We start from the raw sequence: 27,642 nt of genomic DNA on the forward strand, positions 1-27,642 counted from the left end.
GATCATTTGGAAATACCCCTCCCCATATCATCTGTGGACCCTGTTTTCAGGCCCGCCAGTGGAGTGGCTGCTCAGGCGGCCTCTTGGTTTCTCGGTTGGCCAATAGCAGCCAGAGATGGGAGATGCTGCAGAACTGCAAGGATTAAGTCAAATATTCTGATTGACGTAGAACGTGGCCAATGAGACTCCTCTGGCATTTCACGGCTGAGGATGCACCCCCCAGCAACCCACAGGGGTGTGGGAAGTCGAGGGCAAGTTGGCTCAAACTGCTGAGCTACTTGTAAGACACAAATGCCGCTCCTCAGTGCTAAAAGGGCCCTTGCCTTAATGCTGCTGGCAAGTCCTCGTGCGCTTCCTGATGGCTCTTCTTGTCAGCCCCTTAGGTGCTCATGAAGACCTCCAGGAGGCTGGCCACTGAGTGCAGCCGGTAGAAGATTCCAAAGGGGAAGGAGACGTTCACCACGATGTCCCACATGTAGCTGCCGTAGAACTCCTGTTCCAAGTTATACTTGAGCTGTGGCCGGGCACCGAATGCAGGAATGATCCAGAACTGTGGGCAAAAAGAATGAGAATTATTCCATGGAGACTCATCAAGTGGCAGTCACACGGTACATTCACTGACTTTCCACTGCCTTGTCGCCCCAGCGGGCGTATGCGCAGAAAATCCCATTACAGCATGCAACGCTAGCTTACCTCCTTGTACAAAGCTCATTAGCGTTGGGAGACTGCCAGGCTGCTGAGCCCAGGCGACTGAGTGCCATTTCAATGCCCTGGCTGGCTTTACATTCTAGACCTGGGAATAACAGTAGGGACTATGAGTAATCTAGGTATAAACTGGAGATCAGGTGGGGGTCGCAGGGTCTAAAGTAAGCAGGGGAATGGCCGGGGTGGATGGCACCACTTAGGTGTCATTGTCTTCAAATTCAATTTCTATGTCCCTTCATCTATTGAGCGCCACTCTAATGTCTTGGAAATTGGAATATTGGCATTTCCAAAAGACAGATTTGCAGGGTAGTACCATAGGACATGGAGGGTCTCAGTTTTGCCAATATTCAACAAACTGATGGCACTCGGCAGACCAATCTATGTCCAATTTTTTTTTCTAGTTACCCCAGTGCTGACCCGCTCCTGGGCTAGAGACACTGCACAAATCAATCTACTCCATTATTTCCCTTGCCATTTAAGCCCCTTATAAAACTCCCACACCCTCCTGTGTGCCATTGCCTCTCTTTTCCTCTGCCCATGACTGCACCCAAACCAAAATTCTCATCATTACTTGAAGCCAATGTCTACCTCAATGATTGGCCGACCAACGTCATTTCCACTGGGAATGGCAGCCCATGCACGATTGGTGTGAACTGCTCCGTGCATGCACTTTTAGTCTGCCTTACAATTGCACCATTGCCGATATCTGCCTAATGCCTGTATTAATCGTGAAACCTGTCCAGTACCTGTTCTCTTGCTGAGATCTACCCTTTAACTGTATTGATGGTGCGATCTGTCCAATACATATGCACATGGTGGATCTTTCCTGTACCTGTTCTCTTGCTGAGATCTCCCCTCTACCTGTATTAATTGTGCAACCTGTCCTAAACCTGTACTATTTGTGTGACATGTGCTCTACCTGAACTAATGGTGTGGTCTGCCCCATAAAAGTACTATTTGTGGCACCTTCCTACTGCCTTTACCTTTCGGTTAATACTTACATATTACCTTCAGCCTACATGGTAATCACCACCCACACACTTCATCACCACTCTTATCACTGTCACCCTGCCCTTCACCCGGGTCGCTCTTTGCACCCCCTTCTGGGATCCGTCCACCCCTCCTTCCTACTACATCCTCAAACACCGTACCTATGCGTCACAGCTCTCACCAATGCAACTCAGGTCAATCTGCTCACAAACAAACCAACCTCACCTACCCCTCTTGTCTCCCTCGAGGAGCAAGCCCCCACTCTGCCTCTTCCTATGGCCCCACTGGACTCTCTTAAAAAAATAATATGTTCTCGCTAACCAATTCGACTTCATCCACCCTTATCTGTCTGCAACAGCTATTACTGAAGCCTGGATTCCCCTTCCTGGCTTGAATATGCCTGGAGCCCTAAATGCCGATTCCACTCTCTTCTGATATGATACAATATTTTAATCATATTACGCTCATACACAGGTGTATCTCCCACTCTCCAATCTTCATGATCAGCAGAGCCAGCCTATCTGCCCCTCTGATCCCATCCTCTGCCACTTTCCCCATTCTTTGTTTCAAAAACATTGCTTTTCTGCCAACCCCTCTCAACATCTTCCTCATCTAGCGTCACCTTTGAAGGCTCAACGGGCTTGCGCGATTCTTCCATGTTCTGGCACTTCCATTTGAGTCCAGAACTTCAGAAACTCTATTCATTGTCATGCTAGAATTCAACACCTGACAAAGGCCCACCACGTTGAATTGGATTCCACTCCCTTTGGCCACTCTGTGGTTGGTCCCCAGAATGAGTCAATACACAATCATGACAACTCAATGAAGTTCACCTTCCTCTCCTGCTCCATCAAGTCCTTAGCCTTCTACCCTGATTTCTCACCCTCTGACCTCTCACTATTTCACATCACTGACTCAGTCCTTCCTCCACTTGCCCTCCTCCCACATCAATAAACATGAATTCAAACATGACAATGTGACTCTCTATCTTGAGGAAGTCAGGGCTTCCCGTCAACCTCTTCCTCCACCTCTCATTGACTCAATTGAACTGGCCTTCACAGACTTCGATTCAGGACTAGAAGCTCCCTTTGAATACCAGTGTTTTGATCGCCATTCACTATCTTCTGTGTTCCCCCACAGGCATGGACACCTCAAGCCACGCTGTCAGTCTAGAAATATGGATACCTCTACTTTGTGACCGCAAACGTATTTTGATGGCCGTGGGCCAACCGTCTCATGCATGATATGACAGAATATAGGTTTCCGAGTTTGCCAATGAACGTCCATTTTGATGTAACAAGAATCGCCATTTTGTTTTCTAACCATTGCTCATTGCTTTCTGTTCTTATTGCTTCGCAGTACATTTTCTGGTACACCGCTCGACTGTAAAACATTGTTGTCTGCACGTGAAAGGACAAGGCCGCAGGGCCGCGAGGATAACAAGAGTTTGTTGAAACACAACGTAGGCAGCGCCAGGAAGAATGCCCGGCTCCCTCCCGAATGTAGCCTTGAAGCAGAGCTGCAGGGCATTTAATCATTTCGCAGCTTCCAGCCAGTTTCGTTATATGGTAGAATATGTTAGAATAAAGCAGCTGAAGGCTTGAATTATGCTCTTCTTACGGCCCCCCTTTGCTGAGCCCTGTTAGAACCTGTCGGCTCCCAGGACATGAATAGCACCTCATAGATAGCAAGGTCTGGAATGCAACTATCCCCCCGTAAGTTGCTCGCTTCCAGGAACAGAAGCGCTGTGTTCTGTTCAACAACTGAAAGATGCCTCGCACTCACAAATTGCAAATTGTTACTATAATAGGTATTTGAAGGTGTCATAGTTGTCGAAAGTGTCCATCATCACACCAAGTTCAAAGAAACCCAATAAAGGGGGGTGTTAAACATGTCATAGCTGATTGTTTGATATGCATTTTGTATATATGTAACTGATGTACGTAATTCACTCTCTTGCATCCCTTGAGGTCGAGAGATGCACGTCGCGGGGCATGAGACCGAGTTGGCCAACTGAGACTTTTGCTTTTGCAATAAACCCTAACTTTGGGAATACAACCTTGTGTCTGGCGTATCTATCATGTGTGGTGACTCGCCTTGTTTCCATAGATGTAAGGGAGCCCAAGGGGCCCCTTTCAAGATGGCACCCAAATAGGGACCCTCCCCCACTTGTTCCATCGCATACGTTGTAATTGAGTAAGGCGGAGAACGGCAAGGACGGGACGATCGAGCCGGGATCAAGAGGTGTTCGGGGCGCCCTGTAGAAGTGATGAGAGACTCCTTTGCAGATTTGCACACATCTGATCCCTGATCGACGTGCCTGGCTAGAGAACAAGTGGGCGAGGGTCCCGAAACGAGGCGGAAGCCAAGAAATGCAGACACAACGTCATTTGGTGCGTCAGTATACAAACAATTTGATTTATCAGGTGAGTCATTCCCCGTTTCAAAGTAATCCTGATATTGGTTGAGACTTGACTTTGCAAAATCAAACGCCCTAGGTAAGGTTGATTAACCAGGGGGAAGGTTGAAACATGCCTGGGGTATTGTCCACCCTAGCAGGGTTTTTCCGCTGTGGTAGACAATCTTTGGAAGATGGCCAAATTGCACCACCTGGGGGAACGCCGGCGTATGAGATGTATGTGAAGTATGGTGTGGGTGCGATAATATTCTGTGAGACTTGGCATAGGCAAACCAGAAAGCAACAAGACCATCAGTGGCCGATTAATGGTAGTTTTGAGATAGCGAGAATAGATCTCTTGGAAAGGGTGTTGATAAGAAAGAAAGCGCGTCCTGCAGCATTTGATATCGTTAAAGACTGGAGAAGGGAAGCAATGCTCCGATTTAGAAGTAGAGCGAAGCATGCACGCAGGCATAAATCGAAAGGTGAAGTAGCAGAAGAGAAAGAAGAGGAGGAGTGGACCGAGAGTCTAAGAAGGTCAGATAGATGTGACCAGTTGAATATAGAAAGAATATACCCACAACGAGAATTACATATAGCAGATGAATTGCTAGAAAACATATTGACTCATACAAAACCAGGCCCAAGATCAGAAGTGAGGCCAACCACGTCAGTAACAATTGCCCAAACCCCACCCGTAGCCCAAACACTCCTTCCGGTAGCTGAAGCCCTCACACAGCCACAGACCGCGCACGTAACACTTCCTATTAGCCAACCATGCCCACAACAGACACTCCCTGTTCCCATTGTCCCATCCGCACTTCCCGCCTTAGACACAGACTCGGTACCGTCCATTCCTCCAGGGGTTGAAGTTGAAACCACGGGAGCGAGAGGCGGGACTGAACAAAGGGGATGCACGAGGGTAACTCGCAGCGCGATCAGCAAAGAAAGGAAGGTGGAATTGCAGCAACAGGCAGAAATGTATATAGACGGGAATGATGGGACGGCAGCATTGGCTTCGATGTATGACTTCCGAAGAAGCAACGAAAGACAGGTAGTGTTGAAATGCATGGGTGAATATTTGGTGGAGAAATGGAAACAGTTAATTGGGAAATTACCACCGCAGCGATTGTTAGATTTGAATGCATTAGCACGCTGTAGGGAGAGGGATGAAGAAGTGAGAGAACATGTATATGGACTTTTTGAAATTAAAGATGAATTAGATAATAATTATGCCGAAATGTTTACTACACCTGGATACAGGGGTAAGGATATTGGGAGACCTCGGACGGGAATGCAGGGGTCACATAATGAAAGGCAGCAGTTACCATCACCAGGGCAGAAGGAAATAGTGGACGAATTATCATTGTTAAAACAGATGGGGGCAGACTTGAAAGCATGCCTATTGAAAACGCAGGTACTACTGCAGCAAGTAGTAGGACACAATAGAGGGAGAGGGAACGCACAAGTAATTTGAATATGCATGGGGGACCAGAGGGACCAAATCAGTGTGCGCATTGTAAGGAGGAAGGACACTGGCGAGCGCAATGTCCGCATCTGCAGAATAGAAAAGGGTCTGGTCAGAGGAGACAGCATAGAGGACACCAAGGAGCGAAAGGACCAAATAGGAATAGTATTCAGCAGCACCATAATAATGGAGGTAATCAAAACCAAGCCCAAAACCAAAGTGCCCCTAACCAGAGTCAGGGACAGCAAAACCAACAGTATGGAAATCAGAGTGGGGGAAATAGAGGAGAGAGTGGGAACGTTTTCGATACTCAGCCAAACACGTATTACAGTAACAGTAATGATTACACATCGGACGATGTGTTATTTCCCCAATAGGACAGCCCAGGACAGGGGTTGGAACCAGTGTCTATTCCCGTGAATCAGAGAGGACCCTACGTAGAAATGAGAGTCGGGAATGAGGAGCACCGCTTTCTTGTAGATACAGGAGCTCAAAAGTGTTCACTAGACGACCACTTGGTTCCGGATATACCACTGTCAGGGCAAAAGAATGTTTCCGTAGGGTTCGCAGGTACACCAGTCATAAACCCAGTGTCCCAACCAGTCCCAGTTAGTATAGGACCATTCACTGAACACTATCCTTTCCTTTTAACAGAAAATTGTGGGGAGAACCTGTTGGGATTAAATTTGTTGAAAAAATTAGTTCTGTTATACATTGCACGGCAGACAGGGTGTTCCTAACGATTTGGCCACAAGATGCCCCTTTGTCAGAACAGATGTCTGAAACTTTACCAGGAGAACTAAGTAAAGTGCCAACCTGTATATGGGCAATGCATGACAACGATGTAGGATGCTTGAAAATAGAGCCAGTAAAGATCATTTTGAAAGAAGGTGTTACCCTACTGCGAATTTCCCAATACAGAATTTTGGCTGAAGGTGAGAAAGGATTGAAGAGTATTGTTACAGATTTGGTGAAATTAGGGGTAATTGAAGAAATTACAGGCAGTACATGCAACAGCCCGATTCTTCCAGTTTATAAAAAATGAGGCAATGAAGTACCATACCATTTTATAATTGATTTGCGCACGCTAAACAAGGTAGCAGATCAACAATTTCCTTTAGTGCCAGATGTCACTACAATATTGACAATGATACCTGTTTCAGCAGAATATTTTAGTGTAGTTGATCTAAAAAATGCGTTCTTCAGCATTCCAGTGGACAAGGACAGCAGATATTTGTTCGCGTTCACATTAGGAGGACGATCATTTACATTCACGCGGATTCCGCAAGGTTACACGGAAAGTCTGAGTATTTACAGTAGAGCATTGAAAGAGCAGCTAGACATCCTAGAATTACCAGTGGGTTATGTACTCTTGCAATACATAGACGATCTATTGTTAGCTGCTGACACAGAGGAGATTTGTAAAGAAAGCACTGTATTACTACTGTCACACCTAGCGGCACATGGCCATAAAGCTAGTTTGAAGTAATTTCAATATAATCGAAGGGAGGTAGCCTATTTGGGCTACCTACTTTCGAAAGAAGGGAGAAGGCTGACGCCAGAACGCATAGAAAGTATTTCTTGTATGCCTATTCCAAAGACACAGAAAGGAGTCAGAGCCATAATAGGCATGGCTTCATATTGCCGACAATGGATTGGTAATTTTACGTTAATTGTGAAACCGATGGTGAATTTGACTAGAAAGGATGCGGTTATGCCTTTACAGTGGGATGAGGAATATCAGAAAGCATTTGATCAATTGAAAACTGCATTATGTTTGGCTCCAGTTTTGGGCACGCCGAATTATGAGAAGGTTTTTAGACAGTTTGTGTGTGAAAGTGAAGGATGTGCATTGGCGGTTTTGACACAGGAACAAGGTGGAAGAAATAGGCCATGCGGCTATTTTTCTTCTGCGCTGGACCCTGTAGCGCGTGCACTACCAAGATGTTTGCGATCTTTCGCGGCGGCTGCTGCGTCAGTGAAACAAACGGAATGTATTTTATTGGGGCATACTTTAATTGTGATGATGCCATAGACGTTCTATTAAATAGGACACAGACGCAACACCTCACCTCTGCTAGATTGACAAGATATGAGATTATCTTGTTCGCGCCCCATATCCAAATTATGAGGTGTAGCGCTTTGAATTCTGCAGAATTAATGCCACTACCCATAAAAGAAATTGGGGAGAATGAATCACCCCCCCACGATTGCTTAATGGTCACTGAGGAAGAAACCAAGGGGAGAGTTGATTTAAGTAATACCCCACAGAAAGAGCCAGATGGAGAGTTATTTTGTGACGGCTCTTGTTTTAAATTACCTGACGGCACGACAACTGCTGCATACGCTATCACTACCCTAGAGAGCGTTGTAGAAAGCAAAAGAATCCCCTACAACTCGGCACAAGCCGCAGAGATAATAGGGTTAACCAGAGCCTGCGAGATTTCTGAAAATTTGAATGTGAATATATATACTGATAGTCAGTATGCTTTTGGAGTGGTTCATAACTTTGGTCGACTCTGGGCTGAGAGAGGGTTTTTGACATCACATGGTGCCAGAATTCAACATGGCCCTTTGATTGTACGATTGCTATCTGCACTCATGCTTCCAAAACGCCTAGCAATAGTGAAATGTGAGGCACACAAAAAGGTAACATGCAAAGTAGGAGAGGGAAACGCGTTTGCAGACAGAATTGCGAAACAAACTGCCACTGAGTTAAATACCAAAATGATAACGGTTCAAACTGAGGAAGTACCCTGTATGATAGAAAATGGAGTTGCCACTGTCAATGAAATGCAGGACGAAGCTACGGCCAATGAAATACAAGGGTGGGCAGAGGGCCCTGCTGAGTTAGATCTGGAAGGTTGTTGGGTGGACAAGGGAACTAGGAACTGGATGTTGCCAAATCCCTATGTGACTGCAATGGTCACAATGGCTCACACACCCTACCCACATCTGTGCAAAAAAGATAATACAGCACCGATCTACAGTATGGCAGAATGTAAACATAAAGAAGAATGCAGAGAGGTTGGTGCAGAACTGTATCACGTGTTTACAACACAATGTAGGAAAGGGAACAGTGACTCCAATAGGCAGTTTTGGCCCGCCCTCTATGCCTTTTGAAGTGATCCATTTTGATTTCATGGAGATGGAGGGATGCCAACATTTGAAATATGTCTTAGTGGTGATCTGTGCATTCAGTAAGTGGGTGGAGGCAGATCCCTTAAAGGACTGCACAGCAATGAGCATGGCAAAAGTAATGCTTAAAGAATTTTTTTCCCGTTTTGGCTTGCCCCGTGTCTTATGGTCAGATAATGGCCCGTATTTTGTGGGTGCAGTGGTGTTACAGATAAGTGCGGGTCTTTAGATCAATAAGAGATTCCATAGTTCAAGGCATCCGAGTTTGGCCGGTCTTGTGGAGAGGCACAATGGGATTCTCAAGTCAAAGATCAGTAAAATATGTGCGGGAAGCAAATTGAGTTGGGTGGATGCATTACCAATAGCGCTGTTATGTATGCGTACGTCTGTACAGGCTATAACTGGGCTCTCCCCGTACAAAATCGTAATGGGGAGGCGGGCAAATGTTTGGTGCGCACCTCAGCCAAAATGACTTAGAGAGGTAGAACATCCTGTGCTTAGTACTTATTGTGGCTTTTTAATGCAGAAATTGCGTTTCATTCATCAGCAGGTGCAGGAGGCATTACCAGTGAGATACACCGGTCCGGGGCACGCGCTGGAGCCAGGAGACTGGGTGCTGTGAAAGAAAGTCATCGTTAGCACCCAGGTGGCGCGGCCCCTATCAAGTACTCTTGGCAATACAGACGGCGATATGGGTGGATGGACGGAAGTTGTGGATCCATGCCACCCATGCCAAAAAGGTTCCAATGTCACTGAAAAACTTGCCTGACCCAGACGACCGGAAAGAGACAACGGTCCCAGAAACGGAAGACACTGTTGCCAGTATGCCGCCACCAAATCTGCCCAAGCGAGAAGTAAAACTCGAAACAAAGCCTGAAACGACTGCCAAAAAAGGGGAAGGGCAAAGAGTGCCCCAACGTTGCCCAGCAGAATTGACATCACTGTTGGCCGACACGAAATCACTGGTGCGGCGCACACCAGCACCTGCAGTAGCGCCACAGGCTGACTTTTAGCCTGAATCTGGAAGTGCACCAGCACTGTTCACGGATCACACAATACCAGGAGTGAGGCGATCCAATTTGCGGCCTCGAAAGACAAAGTGATCCACAGTTATTTTGGGTTTATATCAACCTCTGGTTCTGCTCAAGGACGGAGAAGGAACTAGAGGTGTAGAGGAGAGAAGCGTGAGAATTGTGCAAATCGGACAATTCAAGACTCACGGCACCTCGGTGCAATCATAAAAAGTACATATGTCCTGAACCAGAGTGGACAAGCTGGGCGCACATGGTACTAAGGCAATAAGATAACTGATCAAAGGTCCTCTGAGCAGTATGAGAAAGGACAAGTGATCCTGCCTAAAAATAAATAAGCAAATACAGGCTATAAAGGACTGGCAGAACTGAACTGTGACAATTCCGTTGAACTTATTGACATCAGAGCAAGTGCAACCAAGAGAGATATCCACGACGAACTGTAATAAGGAAGAAGAAGGACGATGAGAAACATGTCGGGACCGGTTCCAGCCTCCTCCTGCACCACTGCTGAGAATGATTCAATTATAAAGACTGTAAGCTTAAGAAAAACGCATGGTAAAAAGAATTGTATGCTGGCACTGACAATAATTATGTTCTTTATGAGCGTGGTAGCACCAACAACGACAGCCCTAGTATTATGGTATGTGGAATCGATACACCCATTGGGAATGTTTTTACCAATAGTTAATATATCCACTACTGAAAGCCCGGTTCAGGTGATTACCTATACCCTGTCCCTAATGGAAGAAAGACACAGGGAAGGGTTTGGTAACAACACGTTGTTATTAATTATGAACATGACACATGCAATTCTGAAGAAAACAAATTGCTGGGTATGTGCCCATTTACCGCAGCATGCTGGGAAGGGGATAGGTTGATATGTACAGCCATTACCATTAAGTTCAGCATGTAGTGCATCTTTAAGTGCAATGTTCTATGGGAAATGGAATGAGAGTAGTACAGGTCCATTAGACAGAAACAACATGAATGAGTTTGAGGAAATAATAATGAAGCCTGTGGGTTGTTCCATATTCCATAAAGCACAAGTACTGGCCCCAGAGCCTATGAGGAAAAGTACGCAAAAGATAACCCGACAAAATAGACAAGATAGATTGTCCCCACCAGTTAAAACATCTGTGATGACGTTTCGTGTAAGAACAGACGGGGACAAAGATGCAGTTCCCCCTTCTTATACGGTGAATTATAACCCAAGAACTGTCCCTTTTTGTCTAAAAAAGAAAGGCTCCTTTTCAGTCGGAACATTTACTGGGTGCATGAATACAGTGGTATTGAAATGGGAAATAGAACCAGTATATGTGGGAGATCCAGTTTCTTTTATATGCGGAGAGAAAGCATATCCGTGGTTGCCCAGAAACTGGGGAGGTACATGTTACCGAGGTCTACTGTTCCCAGGAGTGTTCCTCTTAGAAACAGCAGACATGGCCAGACTATCCAGATCTAGAGGCAAAAGGAGTAGCGAAGGTGTTTTGATAGCAACTGACCTAGCATTCATTCCATTCTTGGGGCAGATAATGAACTCCTATAATATAAGACAGCTGTCCAGAATAATAAAAAATACCATAAACACGACGACAGATATACTATTTAACATGACGTTGGAAGAAAGAGGAATCAGGTTAATGATGCTGCAAAATAGAATGGCTCTCGATGTGATCCAGGTTGATCGTGGGGGAATTTGCAAAATAGTGGGATCAGCGTGTTGTGTATATGTAGATGACTATTCCCCTACAATCTTTGAAGCAATAAAGAAAATGCATGTCCTAAATTCCGAACTCTCTACTGGAGAAGGAGGCTGGGGAATAGGGTCTTGGTTTTGGGGAATACTGCGTTCTTGGGGATGGAAGTTGATTTCGATATTAGTAGTGATGTTTGGAATATTCATAACGTGCTGTTGTTGCATACACTGCCTACCAATAGTTTGCACTGAGGTAACTGAGGGATGTACTAAGGGATGTGTACATAGGATGACAGAAAGAAAACAAACTCATGGTCGGGCTGACCAAGGCACAAATGAGATGAAAACAGTAAAAGAATTGTTGGCTATAGATATTGATGAAAATGATGATGTTTACGATATCATGCAAAATTCAGACATAAGTATTTCAGACTTATCATCATAAGAGGAGGTTTCAATAAATGGATGAGACGTTTGGCATACGGCCAAAGGAGGGTTTGTCAGTCTAGAAAAATGGATACCTCTACTTTGTGACCGCAAACGTATTTTGATGGCTGTGGGCCAACCGTCTCATGCACAATATGTCAGAATATAGGTTTCCGAGTTTGCCAATGAACGGCCATTTTAATGTAATAAGAATCACCATTTTGTTTTCTAACCATTGCTCATTGCTTTCTGTTCTTATTGCTTCGCAGTACATTTTCTGCTTACACCGCTCGACTGTAAAACATTGTTGTCTGCACGTGAAAGGACAAGGCAACAGGGCCGTGAGGATAACAAGAGTTTGTTGAAACACAACATAGGCAACGCCAGGAAGAATGCACGGCTCCCTCCCAAATGTATCCTTGAAGCAGAGCTGCAGGGCATTTAATCATTTCGCAGATGCCAGTCAGTCTCGTTATATGGTAGAATATGTTAGAATAAAGCAGCTAAAGGTTTGAATTATGCTCTTCTTACGGCCCCCCTTTGCTGAGCTCCGTTAGAGCATGTCGGCTCCCAGGACACGAATAGCAAGGTCTGGAATGCAACTCTCCCCCCGTAAGTTGTTCGCGTCCAGGAACAGAAGCGCTGTGTTCTGTTCAACAACTGAAAGATGCCTCCGCACTCACAAATTGCAAATTGTTACTAGAATAGATATTTGAACGTGTCATAGTTGTCGAAAGTGTCCATCATCACACCAAGTTCAAAGAGACCTAATAAAGGGGGGTGTTAAACATGTCATAGCTGATTGTTTGATATGCATTTTGTATATATGTAACTGATGTACGTAATTCACTCTCTTGCATCCCTCGAGGTCTAGAGATACACGTCGCGGGGCGTGAGACCGAGTTGGCCAACTCAGACTTTTGCTTTTGCAATAAACCCTAGCTTTGGGAATACAACCTCATGTCTGGCGTATCTATCGTGTGTGGTGGCCTGCCTTGTTTCCATAGACGTAAGGGACCCCTAGGGGCCCCTTTCAACGCAACAGCTGGGAACAGCCATACTTCTTTGCTCGAGCTATTGTAGCAAAACCCAGTCCTTCTCTCCTTACATTTTACAAGGAATCCCTCCGTCCTCTCTCCTCTGCCCTCAACTCTGCCAAGCCCACCTACAACATTGACCTAATCTCTTAGTTCCCTGTTCTCACCCTCGCAAAATATGAATGACCTTATAGTCCATGCTTGCACCTTCTCCTTGAGTCTGGTCTCTCTTCAACTGTCTCTCAACTGACATCTTTGCCTGCTATGTCTCCTCGAGAGTTTTCCAAATACTTGAATCCCCTGACTTTCCTCACCAACACTTTCCCATCTCTATTGGACTTCCATCCTTCCATCCCTACTGAACTGGCATACATTCTCTGGTCAGACACAGACAGTCAAATAACTGACTGCCCAAACCTTCCCTGTTTTATCTCATCCTTTCATTATGTTATTCTCCGCTGAGATCCTCTCAACCTGCTTCAAGGTGGTCACTGCCTTCCCCATCTCAAAGGATTACACTGCTGCCCCAAACAACAGGAACCTGTTTACATTCTATCCCACCCACTCCAAAGTCCTTTAATGTGTGTTATTCAATGAAATCACTACCCACCGGGAGGATAAGACTCAACAACTCCCTCCATTGTCTAAAATCCAGCCGTCAAGCCATCAAAATTGCACTTGCATATGTCTCTAACTTCCTCAGCGTGGCTCAACACTCCCACCTCTCATCAGTACCGCTTGACCCCTCTGCCACGTTTAATCATGTTGATTATCCCTTCCTCCTCCAGACCCTCTATCAGGGTGCTGTCATTGCTTGGGCCACCTTCTACATTGCCAGTCACTCCTTCTACATCTCCTGGAACACTGGCCATTCTTGTCTACCTGCCACCCACTAGGTGTCCTCTAATTCTCTGGTCTCTGTCTTCGTTGTCATTCTCTATTCCTCATCCCCTGGCAAGCCCTTATCAGCTTCTACCCCTTCTAACGTCAACTTTTTGCTGATGAAACTCAAATCACCAACAGTGACACCGCCATCCACCACTGTAATGTGTGGCGATGACTAATACTCAACTCGTCCAAAACTGAAGTGAAGATTTCCCAGTCTCTACCGCCATACCCTGTCTCTCAACCTCAAAAATTCTCATCCCTTTAGCGCACTGCTTCTACATGGGATGATTTTCCATGCAACCTTACCATCCCCCGCCCATTCAGCACTGCCTCTCACTTATTCTCATTCACCATACCAGCTACCAATCCCATCACTGGAACAACCTCCCTCACAGGAAGGATAAACATTTCCACAGTAACATGGATGTGAATTGCCCTTCAGAATTCCTTCCCCCTTGTTGAGAAAACCTACTGTGACCTAAAGTGCGACAGCGCACCCTGGAGGCTCCAATCTTGACTTCATGTGTTGCACATTAGAATTGAAATATAGGTAACCTATGTCTGTTTGTGCTATCCCCTCTTGATGTTCCAGCCCACATACTCTTCATCTTTCCCCATCACCACTATGCTAATGAGGCAGCCACTTCTATTGCTGCCAATACTATCTTATGTACATGGCTTCTTGGAAACGAGTAAATACAAATACAAACCAACAGTGTACAGGCTACCCAGTGTCAATGACAGCTCTTGAACCATCTACCCCCACACTCTCTGTTGCTTGTTTGCAATTTGCAGCAAATTGAGGACAACCGGCAATGCAATATTTTGCCAATCATTAATTCTGGTTGAACTTACTATGACGTTGCAGAGAAGCAGAAATAATAAAATCTCCCTCAGAAACTTCCTCTTCCATTGAGGCCTCTTGGATGGCATTGATGCGCTCTCTGCAGTGACCAACATTCCTGGTGTCGATGTTGCTGTGACATGTTGAGTCTGTGCCGCGCTGGAAGCTAAGGAGGGACCATCCTCATTTTGTCCGTTTGATACAACAGGGCTGTTGGCGTAGAAGAGCCCTGGAAGATTCTCACTGTCATGGTGCTCAGTGTCCTTGTAGGACTGACGATGGAGGCCCTCAATAATGAAGATATTCTGGAATGAGTGTTGCACAATGACTAAAATGGAGTAGAGAAGATTCAGGACAGCCAAGTACTCCCCTGGACTGGATGTCACAATGGCCACAATTGAGTAATAGGAGATGCAGTACTGCCCAAGGGCTGCGCCCAGAAGCAAAGTCATGTCCAATGTTCTACTTGGATTTTTGTGACTGACCATATCTCTTCTATCAAACCTGTAGATGATGGATCCTATAAGGGACGCGAGAGACATTACACTCAAGGCACATATACTAAAGATGTAAAGCATGACGAGCGCCTTCTCGGAGTCTGTGTCCACCTTGTAGAAGATCAGAGTCATCAACCCCAACAGAAGAACGACCGTCCCAAGGATGATGCCCAGAAAGAAGGTAGGCATGCAGAAGCACAGCTTCCATGGCCGCTTGTGCTGAACGTTGCCGTCGATGAGGCGTCCGACGTTCCTCCACATGATGTAGGTCAAAGTGACAGCAAAGAGGTTATACTCGATGTTGAAGGGATACATGTAATAATATCCATTTTCAAAGACGTGGCACAAGCTGGAGTTGCACTGGCAGGACTCTGTGCTGTCTATGGCACCTAGAGTAAGGAAGAAGGAAGGTTAGCACTCCAACAATGTGTGAGTATTGAGTCACGCTCTTGGTAATGCGCGTCGTTTGAGGAATGTGGTGCAGACTGAGGGTATCTGGGAGGAAGTTTACGACTGTAGGTTCACAAGTGACAGTGGATCATGGACACCTCCTCCTAGTATGGCAAGTGGGAGACACACAGGGTGAGGATGGGGATAGGCAGCGCTTTGGGGGGGAATTGCCATGCGCTGGTGACAGGTAGATGGTTGGCAGTGCACGGGGCTTATGGAGAATTGGTTCAGGTCAGAGTGCATCTAGAATTAAACTGATGTCGGTCAGCAGGGGCAGGTGAATTTGGTCTACTTCTTTCCATAGCTATACTTAGAAAAACATACCTAGTTTGTAATGTGGCTCTGCCCCTGATGCACACTACCACCCCCCTCCTGTGTCTTTCCCACGTAATGTGCAGTTCTTTGAGTTCTACCCTCCTGGTGGTCACCATTACCATACAATCTGAAAGGTATGGGAAGGTCAACCACAAAGGACTCTGATTTGAACTACACTGGCTGTGTTCCTGCTTGCCCTTTGCACCCTCTAGTCTCTTCTTTTTGACTCCTGTTGAAGAGTCCCAAATACACCGAGAGATGTTCCCCAGCTGGTGGGTGCTTCTGTTTCAGATAAACACGTGATGTTTACACTTCCTCTCCCAGGCTGTTGGAGGGTACCAAGGGTGCCTGATGGAACATGCAGAGGCAGTGGTGATGTGATGCTGAGATAGTATGTGTGTGTTTGTGTATGTGTGGGGCAGGGGTAAGAAATGTGGCAAACTGGCTTCTTGATAAATTGATGGATTTCTCCCAGGCCCTTTCCTCCGGTGGCATGTCAAATATGGGGGAGTTCTTCCGATGCCATTGAAGACTGAAACACCAGCCTTTCAGTCCCCACCCTATGCATGTTCTTGAACACTGCTCCATCGGAGAAATCTCCAGATTGGACACTATATCAGTCTGTAACCAAAAGGCACGGAGCCGCCACCTCTGCCCTATCCCGCTCCTTCGGTGACAGCAGAAGTGGGCATCCACTGACTCTCAGGATAGTCTCAAATGTCTCCCATGGGCATTTCACACCCTGTGCCTCAGACGCTGTAGCGTGGGCAGCTTCACCATGCCACTGTGGTGGCCAGAGTAGGTCAGGCTCGGACACCCTCTTTCAAGTGCTGTAGCAGATCCAGCCATCCCAGCACAGAAAAGTCACCAGGACTTCTGATTGTTTTACTTGCTAACCTGTCATTGCCTGCCGCGCTCCACTCTGATTATTCGAAGCTTTCCCTCTGGAGATGTGCTCACTCTGTGTGTTGCACCTAGGACTGCACTCTCGCTTATAGACAAATACATCTGTGTTAGCTCTGATAACAGCCAGGTGTCTTGTGATAGTGTGGTCAAGACTTGTGGAAAAGGACCCAGAGTCGGGGCGCCGCACGAGGTATGGTAGCCCAGCCACGCGGCACCAGATTCCCAACTCTACGCTAGGCCTCTGTGGAATAAGTGGGATGCCATACCTTTTATCATCCATGATCTGCTGTCGTCATCTGACGTGTGGTCGTGGTCCATACTTGTGTTCTCTGTTCTGTGATTGGGTACTTGGTGCTGGCGTTCTTCTTCATAATGGTGGTTCGACTCATCTGTCACTGCTGCCATCCACATGATGAGGTTAGTGACTAGGACCAGCATCAGTCCGTGCCTGCGGAGCAAGTCATCAGGGTAAAAACGATTATTATTTGGACTCTGCAACCTTTACTGTATCATACAATATATTCCCATGCTATTATTGTGGAGCACTATTTCTAGTATTTATCATTCATTATTATTACCCAATCTTATCATTCTCCATTTGGATCATGAAGTTACAAGGGAAATAAATTTGACAATATTCTGTTGCCAGAAATCTGAAGGAGGCACAGTGTGTTTAGCGAATTGGGGTATTATGGCAGTGATAATGGCCTAGTTGTGAAACTGGAAGATACGAAAAATATGCATTTTGGAAGGAAAAATTATTCAGCTAAGATAATTTATGCACCAGCGGAAGCCATTAATCAGGTGCAGAGCTACTGTTGTCTCGGTATTCCCATTAACACTGTAAAATCACAGGAGGAACTAGTGGTGTATAAGAAATGTAAGGAAAAAATATGACATTAGCACCCCGCCCCAAAGGCTGGAACGGGGGACCGGTAACTTCTTGTGAGCCCTAGTTTTAGGCTTGAGCAAAGCTTGGACCTATTTCGAGGGTACCGGGACATTGGCACCGGGAGGTTAGCCCCGTTCCAGCCCTTGGAACGGGGAGCTAACGCTATAAGCACACCTGGTTACGAAAGCAGTAACCCGGGGTGCTAAAGAAAGAGTATTTACATTCAAAGAATGGGATGTGCGTGTGTGTCCCGTTCATTGAATGAAAATACTGTGCCAAGATGGCCGCCATGGTTATGGTAGGCGGATTTCCATACAGAGCCCCTCTTCCATTTCCATGGCGGCCGCAAACCGAGAAGGAGGGAAGGTGTTGTGGCGACAGTCGTCACTGCCTCAATCAGGTAAGTGGGGCTGGGAAGAGGGGCTGGGATAAGTTTAAAAAAAACTTCTGCAAAACCTGATTGGCTGCGACCCCCGCCGCGGGTGCTAAGGATGATTAGCTCCACTATGAAGTAGCTAAAGAAACTGCTGAATATAGCCTAAAGGGGATCATGATGATCTCCAAACAGTGTCTTTCCGCCATGGTTTTGCATGGTTTAGAGACCAAGGTTAAAAAAGAGAGCCGGTTCCAATGGCTGAGTGTAATACGAGGCAAGTACTTGAGACGCATGCTCGGCCTCCCGACACCTGTCCCTATCGTTGCCCTAAGATTGGAGTTGGGACTGTTGTGCCTAGCTGGCCGAGTAAGGGAAAAGCAGGGGTTACTGCATTTGAAAATGTTAAAAGATTCTCAATGCCCATTTTTAAAGCAGCTGTGTCGGATGCTATACAATCTGCATTATTCGTTAGGTGGTGATTATATGAGATGAATTGGGAGATTGGTGGAGGATATGAGTTGGTAACCTGACTGGGCGACTGATTATTTTGCCCTGAAATGTGATTTCATGGCAATATTGAGAGCGCATGAATGGTGCTTAAATAATCAGCACTCAGCTGGGCTAAACTACTATTCTGAATTTTCCGGTCTGCCACCTGAGATATTTTGTGTGCAGCAGTATTTGGATATGTGCCCAGATCGTGCCTTGAGACGATGTATACGTCTGCCAAGACCATGGCAAAGCCCCACAATTGCCGTGCGTGGATCAAGCCAGGGTCTCAGTAGGGAAACAAGAACCTGTGGAGTTTGTAAGATAAGCGGGGGAGTTGGAGGGGGGGGTGGAGAAAGACACGTGCTGACTTTGTGTAAAGAACTAGGAGATATCTCTATGAAATACTTCAGCCAGTTGCTCTATAATCCTGCCGACATTCAAACAAGAGAATTCTGCTCTTATTGTATGAAAACTAATAGGGCCTGAATCATGGAATGTTTTCCTATGGGATTGTCCAGGGAGGATAGCTCAGCGGCAACATGTTCGCCTTGGAAGCAAGACGACCCGAAGCAACACAGGCTTGATCCCCGGGTCCGCGCTTAGAGACTACTGGGTATTTAAGCATGTTATAAATACGCAACTAAGACAAAAAACAAAACAATTATGCAACCAAAAAAAAAATAATAATCCTGTAACAGCGCCTCAATGCCGCAGGGGTGTGTGAGCGCTTTAAACATGCAAATAAATAAACTAAAATGTGCACCATTATAAAACACTTCCATGAATCAGGCTTAGAGTCTGTGCGAATTGCACTTTACAGAGTATGGACATCTATGCAAGGAATGATTACCGACTGTGATGTGTGGGAAGCATGAACACCCCTTGATTACCGACTGTGATGTGTGGGAAGCATGAACACCAGATGCTGCCCTCATGAGCAGCACATTACAGAGTATGGACATCTATGGAAGGAATGATTACCGACTGTGCTGTGTGGGAAGCATGAACACCAGATGCTGCCCTCATGAGCCGCACATTACAGAGTATGGACATCTATGGAAGGAATGATTACCGACTGTGATGTGTGGGAAACATGAACACCAGATGCTGCCCTCATGAGCCGCACATTACAGAGTATGGACATCTATGGAAGGAATGATTACCGACTGTGATGTGTGGGAAACATGAACACCAGATGCTGCCCTCATGAGCAGCACATTACAGAGTATGGCCATCTATGGAAGGAATGATTACCGACTGTGATGTGTGGGAAGCATGAACACCCCTTGATTACCGACTGAGCAGCACATTACAGAGTATGGCCATCTATGGAAGGAATGATTACCGACTGTGATGTGTGGGAAGCATGAACACCAGATGCTGCCCTCATGAGCAGCACATTACAGAGTATGGACATCTATGGAAGGAATGATTACCGACTGTGCTGTGTGGGAAGCATGAACACCAGATGCTGCCCTCATGAGCCGCACATTACAGAGTATGGACATCTATGGAAGGAATGATTACCGACTGTGATGTGTGGGAAACATGAACACCAGATGCTGCCCTCATGAGCCGCACATTACAGAGTATGGACATCTATGGAAGGAATGATTACCGACTGTGATGTGTGGGAAACATGAACACCAGATGCTGCCCTCATGAGCAGCACATTACAGAGTATGGCCATCTATGGAAGGAATGATTACCGACTGTGATGTGTGGGAAGCATGAACACCCCTTGATTACCGACTGAGCAGCACATTACAGAGTATGGCCATCTATGGAAGGAATGATTACCGACTGTGATGTGTGGGAAGCATGAACACCAGATGCTGCCCTCATGAGCAGCACATTACAGAGTATGGACATCTATCGAAGAAATGATTACCGACTGTGCTGTGTGGGAAGCATGAACACCAGATGCTGCCCTCATGAGCCGCACATTACAGAGTATGGCCATCTATGGAAGGAATGATTACCGACTGTGATGTGTGGGAAGCATGAACACCAGATGCTGCCCTCATGAGCAGCACATTACAGAGTATGGACATCTATGGAAGGAATGATTACCGACTGTGATGTGTGGGAAGCATGAACACCAGATGCTGCCCTCATGAGCCGCACATTACAGAGTATGGACATCTATGGAAGGAATGATTACCGACTGTGATGTGTGGGAAGCATGAACACCAGATGCTGCCCTCATGAGCAGCACATTACAGAGTATGGCCATCTATGGAAGGAATGATTACCGACTGTGATGTGTGGGAAGCATGAACACCAGATGCTGCCCTCATGAGCCACACATTACAGAGTACCGAAGTCTATGGAATGATTACCAACAAAGCGGGCGTGATTTACAATCCTACAATTCTTGGCTAGAAGCAAAGTTTGGCCATGGCTCAAATGTGCCATGATTATTATATTATACATTGGTCTATTCAGGAGTAGTGGGACTGTTTTGGTTATTTTTTAAACAGTCTTCGCATTATGTGTTGAAGTAATGCAAACGTTTATTGTTATTTTATGGAATATTTTACTTGTATGGATTTTATTGGCTGTTGATGTATTATTGAAGTCCAAATAATGTATTATTTTTCTTTTACGATATTGTGAAAAGTTCATAGAACTAAAACACAACGTTAAAAAAAAAAATAGTCTGTTGCTGTGTTGCCTGTGTTCCAGTTCAGACACGACATGGCCCGGCCGCTTGGACTTTGGCTGCTGCCATTGGTTGCTGGACCAAGACACAGTTTGGGCCACAAATCAGCAATGTGGAAGAATGCCCAGAGTTATGCCAGTGGTTATGATCAATTCAATGCTATCCATCACTTTTTGGTTCCACTATGCACAATAATCCACCTTCTGCTAAACAGAACAGAACAGTCTTCCATGATCAGTTTAATGGATTGAGGGACTGCTTGGCTCCAAAGTCCAAGCAGCCCCCTAAGTCACCCATGGTCCACGGCGTGTCCTGAATGTGGACAGCCTTGCCTGCAGGTGTAGGCATGTGTTGAAGGAGCCCATGTCTACGATGTGACGTCCGAGGACTTGCAGCAGAAGAGGACCCATCCCCGAGGGTCTCACCTGGTCAGATTGGTGTGGATCTGCACGCACTTCTTACAGGACACAAAGAGGAAGTAGGTCTAGAGGAAAGGGAAGGAAGAGCGCATGTTCTTTAGCCAGTGAACAGAGTACGTCACATGCTGCAAGGCAAACAGTCTCAAAGCAAGTATTTCACAATTCCGCCCTGGTGGCCGACCTACCCAGGTGGGTAAGCAGGCAGCTCAGACTTGCTGTGACACACCTTTTCCCCCCGCTAGGAACCCGGGGCCTGCAAAGGAGTGCAACACCTCCTTGAGCCAATCTATAGGACTACATGAAGGTCCGCACTCTCCTCCATGTGTGTAACGGGTAACTTCCTGAAGTGCGTGTATGAACACAACCAGAAATAAACATTCAGTGCTAGTATACATGAAAAGGAAGAACGCTACTTGATTAGATGAGATCAAACAAAGCCATAGTCCTTGTGACATATGTTATGTTATGTTGACTTATACCACGCACCATCACCACCGCAGAGGCGGTCTCCACTCGCTCCAGCAGCAGGAGTTGCATGGACCAAGGGCCACGGGAGGACTGAAAGGGCACATGCATGCCTACTGCACAGCAGCATTAGTTACATGGACCAAGGGCCATGGGCACAAGGGATATCATCTCTGGACTATGAAGGGAGCACACACATTATCTGCCAGTCGCTCGAGTCACACCTGGTGTGGTGTCTCTAGAACAGTGACAAGTCTGCACTTACCTGGACTATCACGAAGATGGTCTGCACCACCGGGTGGATGATTTTCAAGGGAGACTCGCAGCCTCGTAGGATCACAAGGTATCCCATCTTGAAGGTGTCCTGCATCAGAATAAAAGTCCCAAAGAAGACCATACCACCTGCACGAGAGACAATGAGACAAAAGCAGTGAGCATCAACTCATCACGCCGAGAGAGCCAAGGAGACAAGCATTGGCTGGCTGAGACAGGTGGGGTGTCACAGAGGCATGCAGTGGGTCGCAGAGACAGATAGAGGAGTCCACAGATACATAGGGTCACAGAGACAGGCAGGGCACCACAGAACCGTTAGAGAGGGTCACAGAGGTAGGTAAACGGGGTCACAGAGACATGCAGAGAGAGCTCTCATCACGACTCCTGCATCTACCCGCCAGTCCCCCTCCTGACCCTGCGCTCAACAACCCAATCTAACCTCTCCAGTTAGGCTTCTACTGCTTCCACCGCTCCACAGAGACCGACCCATTTGCCTCATTCTTCCTCATTTATTTATTTATTTGTTTATTTATTTGAACATTTATATAGTGCGCAAAACCCAGAGGTATCTAGGCGCTTAATTTTATCTAGGCATAGAATTCAGCTTTTTCATGGAAGCGTTGTTACATAGGTAAGGTACAGTAAAGGAAGTGATTGTTACCATCTAATCTTGCAGTCTTAACATTCAATATCATACACTGTCATACATTATTTACATAGTAAACCCCAGCTCATGTTGGCACACCACAACTGGTTCTTCAGGTGCATTCCAGATTCATCTCCTGGATGCCCTTGAGAAAGTGGGTACCACAACATACTTATTCCCACCATTTCCTCACTTGTCTTCGCAGCATCCCCCTCACTTGGCTTGCCTCGTACCTGGTTCATCTCTCTGACGCGCTACTCTGTGATGCTCCTAATCGCACTGCACCTCCATGCCAGAGGGTGGGTACCGGGGTCCGCCCAGGACCCCCTCCGCTTTTTCTGGCATCATTATCTCATGTCCCTCTCTTCTGTCATCTGTTTGCAGATGGCGCTCAGGCCTTCTTCTCCTTCCTCACCCTCATCCCACTGCTGTTGTCGCAGTGCACAGATTGCCTCTTTGGGTTGCATGTCTTTATATCGAATATGTTATAGTGAAACACACATATATTTAGTACTTTATAACGAAAACTTGTATACCAAATGAATTTTTTTGGGGGGGGGGAGGGGCCCCCCCACAAACCCCAATTTACCACCCTTAAAACCCCAGCACAAACATTTCGCCCCAAAAATTAACCCTTTATCCTACCCAAAAATACATTCGGTACACAGGTTTTCGTTATAAAATCCTCGATATATGTGTGCTTCTCTATATACATTTTCAATATAAAGACTGGATACCGCCTCATTGCTGTCCGCCACTTGATAGCCATGAACTGAGTATCGCCAAGGCTGGGAACATATACTTCCATGGAGAACTCAACACTGCCAGACTATTATCTTGTGTACAACCCTTGCTTCATCCTCCTGGCACCCTCTGCCAGGATTCCCGGCCTAACATTTTGACAGACACGTGCATCGCTCCTCCTCCAGCACCTCACCTGCTACTGTCGCCCCAAGCCACATTCTGAGCAGACACACAATCCAGCACCACCAACTCACTTTCCCAAAAACCAAATGACTTCCAACCTGAGTCTGAGTACAATTGACTAGGGCAGCAGGTCTCCTTCCTAGACTGGCTCCCCTGGGCTTTCTGAGGATACATAAAGTCCTGGACTGGGTCATCCATACACTGTCCTGCTTCTCTGGATCCTCTTGCGCCTCCACCTTTAGACAGCAGGATCCCGGGCCACGGACTGGACCCTGCACTCCTGCAGCAACCTGGTTTACAGATCAGTTCATGGTGTGGTCCCCATGTACAGCCCAGTCCTTCTTCCTCTATTCTTCTAGCCGCTCCTCCAATCCCCGTCCGACAGCCATCTTTCCAGCCACAAACACCAGACCTGTCTCCCAGATTTCATTCACTCCACGGAAATGCCCTTCCCTTGACCTAGGGACCAATTCCCTTCAACGTTTAACGTGTTCCTAAGGAGCCAATGAAACGCCGCGTCAGAGCACTAAACCTGCCACCAGACAAGGCGGCAGAATGGATAATGTCCAACGCAGACTGGTCTGTTTCCAGTGCCCTCTGCATCGTGTTACTGTCTCCCCCCACCCACCAAGAGCTCATCGCTCACAAATGATGGATGATGTTAGACCCTGCATCTCTGGTCTGTGGCTCTTCTTCTGGGAAGCTTTGCCACATCCTGATGGGCCACTGGAAGGAAGAAACAAGGCGCCCAAGAGAGTGAGGTCTACTCAAAGGCCCAGTGATAGCAGTGATGAGGAGGGATAGCTGAATGGGTGGGATAGAGTGGCCAGGAGAAGGGGTCCTCTCACTCCCTTCAGGGTGTACAAGATGACAAGCCTTGGAGTCTTTGTTTGTAATTGACTGAACCCTATAGGTTCACATGGTCCCCTTCTTTGGGATCTAGGGTCTATGGAGCCCCAAACGCTTGCATGTGTTTTTATCCTCATTGTGTTCACTGCAGAATGTTTCATTTTTAAATGTTTATCATTTTCAAATTCAGTGCAGTAGCAAAATGCAGGGAACAACCCTGCAACCTCCTCGCCCCTGTTAACCTCTCTTGCCATCACCCCACCCCGAAGAAACCATGATCCCCTTTTCCAAACAAACTATCTGTTCCTTTTATACAAATGTATATTGTAGACGAAATTATTTGCAATTATTTTTCTGCACTGGAACGTGTGTGTTGAATCATCTCCATTAGCATAACAGGGTGCCCACCCTAACGCTCTGTAGCCCAAGGAGTTCATATCTGGCATCTGGGGGCCACCAGGAGCGGAGAGCTAAAGGAGAGCTGTCCGCTCACAGAGCAAGTGTATTTTAAGAAATGATTGTGGAAAAAGGGGGAAAATGACTTTTTGTCATTACATATCTGGAAATATCATAATTTTTTGTGTGACATCAGAAGCCAAGGCGGCTGCAAATGTCTGTTGACATATGTGCTTAAGGAAATATGTTACACACCCTGAGGCCTATAATGACATGTCTACCTTGAATTTCACGTGGTAGCCTATTTCAAATCTTGTGACTGACATTTGCAAAATATAAGTAGGGCCACCTATGTTTCCTTTTTGAATGCTAAGGGGCTCATGTTCCAAGAGGCGCAGTGTTATCCTACACCAGTGGCGTCGCCAGTTATCAAATTTAGGAGGGGCACAGAGGGGGCCAAAGACAAAAGTAGGGGGGCACAGACAAAAGTAAGGGGAGAACATGGTCACTGCTCATCTTAGGTGGGGGGTGCATGGGGGGGTACAGGGGGCTCATAGGGGGGCAGGTACCCCCCAAGTCCCCCCCTAGCGACGCCACTGTCCTACACCTCATTTTCATTCATTTTTATAGCAGAGAGGAGGCGCGGATCATAAGTTCCCATTATCCTCCCCCTTCCTCTCTGCCATGCAAATCCTCTAGCGTGACATTTTGAAGCTGACACAAATGCTGTGGCTTCCTAAGGAATCTGCCTGTATTTTAACACCGGCAAAAAGCAAGGCGATTCCATTGGAATCCATTGTACAGGCCGCTACCTGACATGCATTACCGTCAGGCGGCCTTTGCTCCAATAGCACGGTACAGCTCAAAAGGGCGGCGTAGAGGTGAGCATGCCACCATTTAACACAACCCCTTTGAACTCTGATGTGCAAATATTGACCATTACCGCAAAGAGGTCGCTCCTGTTTACACCAAAATGCAAATGGAACATGGCTCCTCCGGTGTAAGTTACACAGACTTCAATAATGATCTTCTGTGTGTGTTGGACGGTTTTTCGGATCGCTCTAAGTTTCAGCAAGCTGGCACTGAGTGAGGATTGTGGTTTGTGTATTGTGTTTTGTTTTTATGGATTGTTTATTATGCATATCCGAAATAAACATGATGAATGATGAAATGAGTGAACTTTTAGGGAAGAACAATTGGCTATGGGTACCATTTCCCAAAGGAGAACAACGCAGATCAATAAACCCAAAACAGAGTGCCCATATGCAGTTGGTGCCGCCATAAAGACCCAAAACATACTCATGGCTAAGGAGAATGAATAATGGGTATGGGCAAAACTGAGGGACAAGGCCAAGCATAAGACAGAGTAAGACCCTTAGCCTACGACCCCTTACCTCTCAGCCAGATGGGACCGGCATGGGAATCCTTGTACAGGACGGCGTCTTGATTCCTGGAGATGGAGAAGAGCATGATGAGCATGCAGACGGTGGCCATGCACATGAGAATGGTCAACATGATTAGGACCTCCAGGTCATGGATCACCACGTAGTCCAAGCCCCCGCTGGTGACCATAGCGCAGCCAATCAGGAGTAGGTTAATAGCCAGCAAGAGCGAGAGCAGGCGTCCTCCCTTCTTCTGAAACCCGGAAGGGATTGCTGGGGTGGGGGGCGCCTCCGCCCTCTCTTCAGGAGTGGTCGCTGGAATGCCGAGGGCATGCTGCGTTCCGGGGTCTGGCTCCATCAGGTTTTCAAGCGATCAAGCAACAGGTGCAGTTTGCTCTTGCTGGGGAAAAAAAAAAAACATTGTGAGTCCTTCTGAAAGTTTTGACATTGATAGAATCATTTGTGCTCCGAAAAGGTCTTTTTTTAAAGGGTTAACACATTACAAGCTGGATTTTGCTGCAGTACATAGGCTTAATCACGATCAAGGACACCTATGGATCATCAATAGGGCCTTGCACAAATAATCACAAATAGAAGGAAGATGAGCAGGCAGAGCCTTAGCTTCCTGTTTGCTATATGGTTGGAATTCTTACATACATAAGCCCCTTGTACCTCAAGGTATTATTGGTGAGTAAAAGAGAGAGGCTCTGTCGCAGACCCCTCAAAGCTCTGCCCCAATGAATACCAGAGCAAGGCCCCCTGGCAGACACATGTAAGCTCCAACCCAGCGTATCATTGCCCCCAAGCAGAATTGATGCATATCAGGGCACAGCTTTACTGGTCAGTATTTATTTCGTTTATTTATTTGTTTGTTTATTAGGCGCTGGAAGCTCGCAGGCATCAGGGCGCCACATACAGACAAGTACACATACAAAACACATCGACTAACGAGCAGAGAGGTACAGGACATTTGGCATGTCAGTAGCTTCCTTGCAGACTCCTGTGGTGCTCATCCTCGATATCACACATGAGCACCAGAACGCGGCTTCACAGAAAACACTTGAGCAC

The 27,642-nt window shown here is 46.5% G+C and overlaps 1 protein-coding gene across 1 annotated transcript; it reads right to left on the reverse strand.

Moving 5' to 3' along the window:
* Positions 1-215: 215 nt before the first annotated feature.
* LOC138448018 (proton channel OTOP2-like) lies at positions 216-26,932 on the reverse strand. Its single transcript, XM_069604550.1, has 6 exons — positions 26,587-26,932; positions 22,367-22,503; positions 21,643-21,701; positions 17,059-17,240; positions 14,636-15,510; positions 216-550 (listed from the first exon to the last, which is right to left on the reverse strand). Exons 1-6 carry the CDS (start codon positions 26,930-26,932, stop codon positions 380-382), a joined length of 1,770 nt encoding a protein of 589 aa, XP_069460651.1. The 3' UTR covers positions 216-379.
* Between the last annotated feature and the right edge of the window lie 710 nt (positions 26,933-27,642).

This window comes from Ambystoma mexicanum, chromosome 3q (genome assembly GCF_040938575.1).
Source record: "Ambystoma mexicanum isolate Mex_15411 chromosome 3q, UKY_AmexF1_1, whole genome shotgun sequence".
Taxonomy (NCBI): domain Eukaryota; kingdom Metazoa; phylum Chordata; class Amphibia; order Caudata; family Ambystomatidae; genus Ambystoma; species Ambystoma mexicanum.

Coding starts and splice junctions, on each gene's coding strand:
- LOC138448018 (XM_069604550.1), bottom strand. CDS start 26,932: ATGGAGCCAGACCCCGGAACGCAGCATGCCCTCGGCATTCCAGCGACC. Junction 21,702..22,366: donor CCATCTTCGTGATAGTCCAG/GTAAGTGCAGAC, acceptor CCTTTCCTCTAG/ACCTACTTCCTCTTTGTGTC. Junction 17,241..21,642: donor ATCCACACCAATCTGACCAG/GTGAGACCCTCG, acceptor CTTGCTCCGCAG/GCACGGACTGATGCTGGTCC.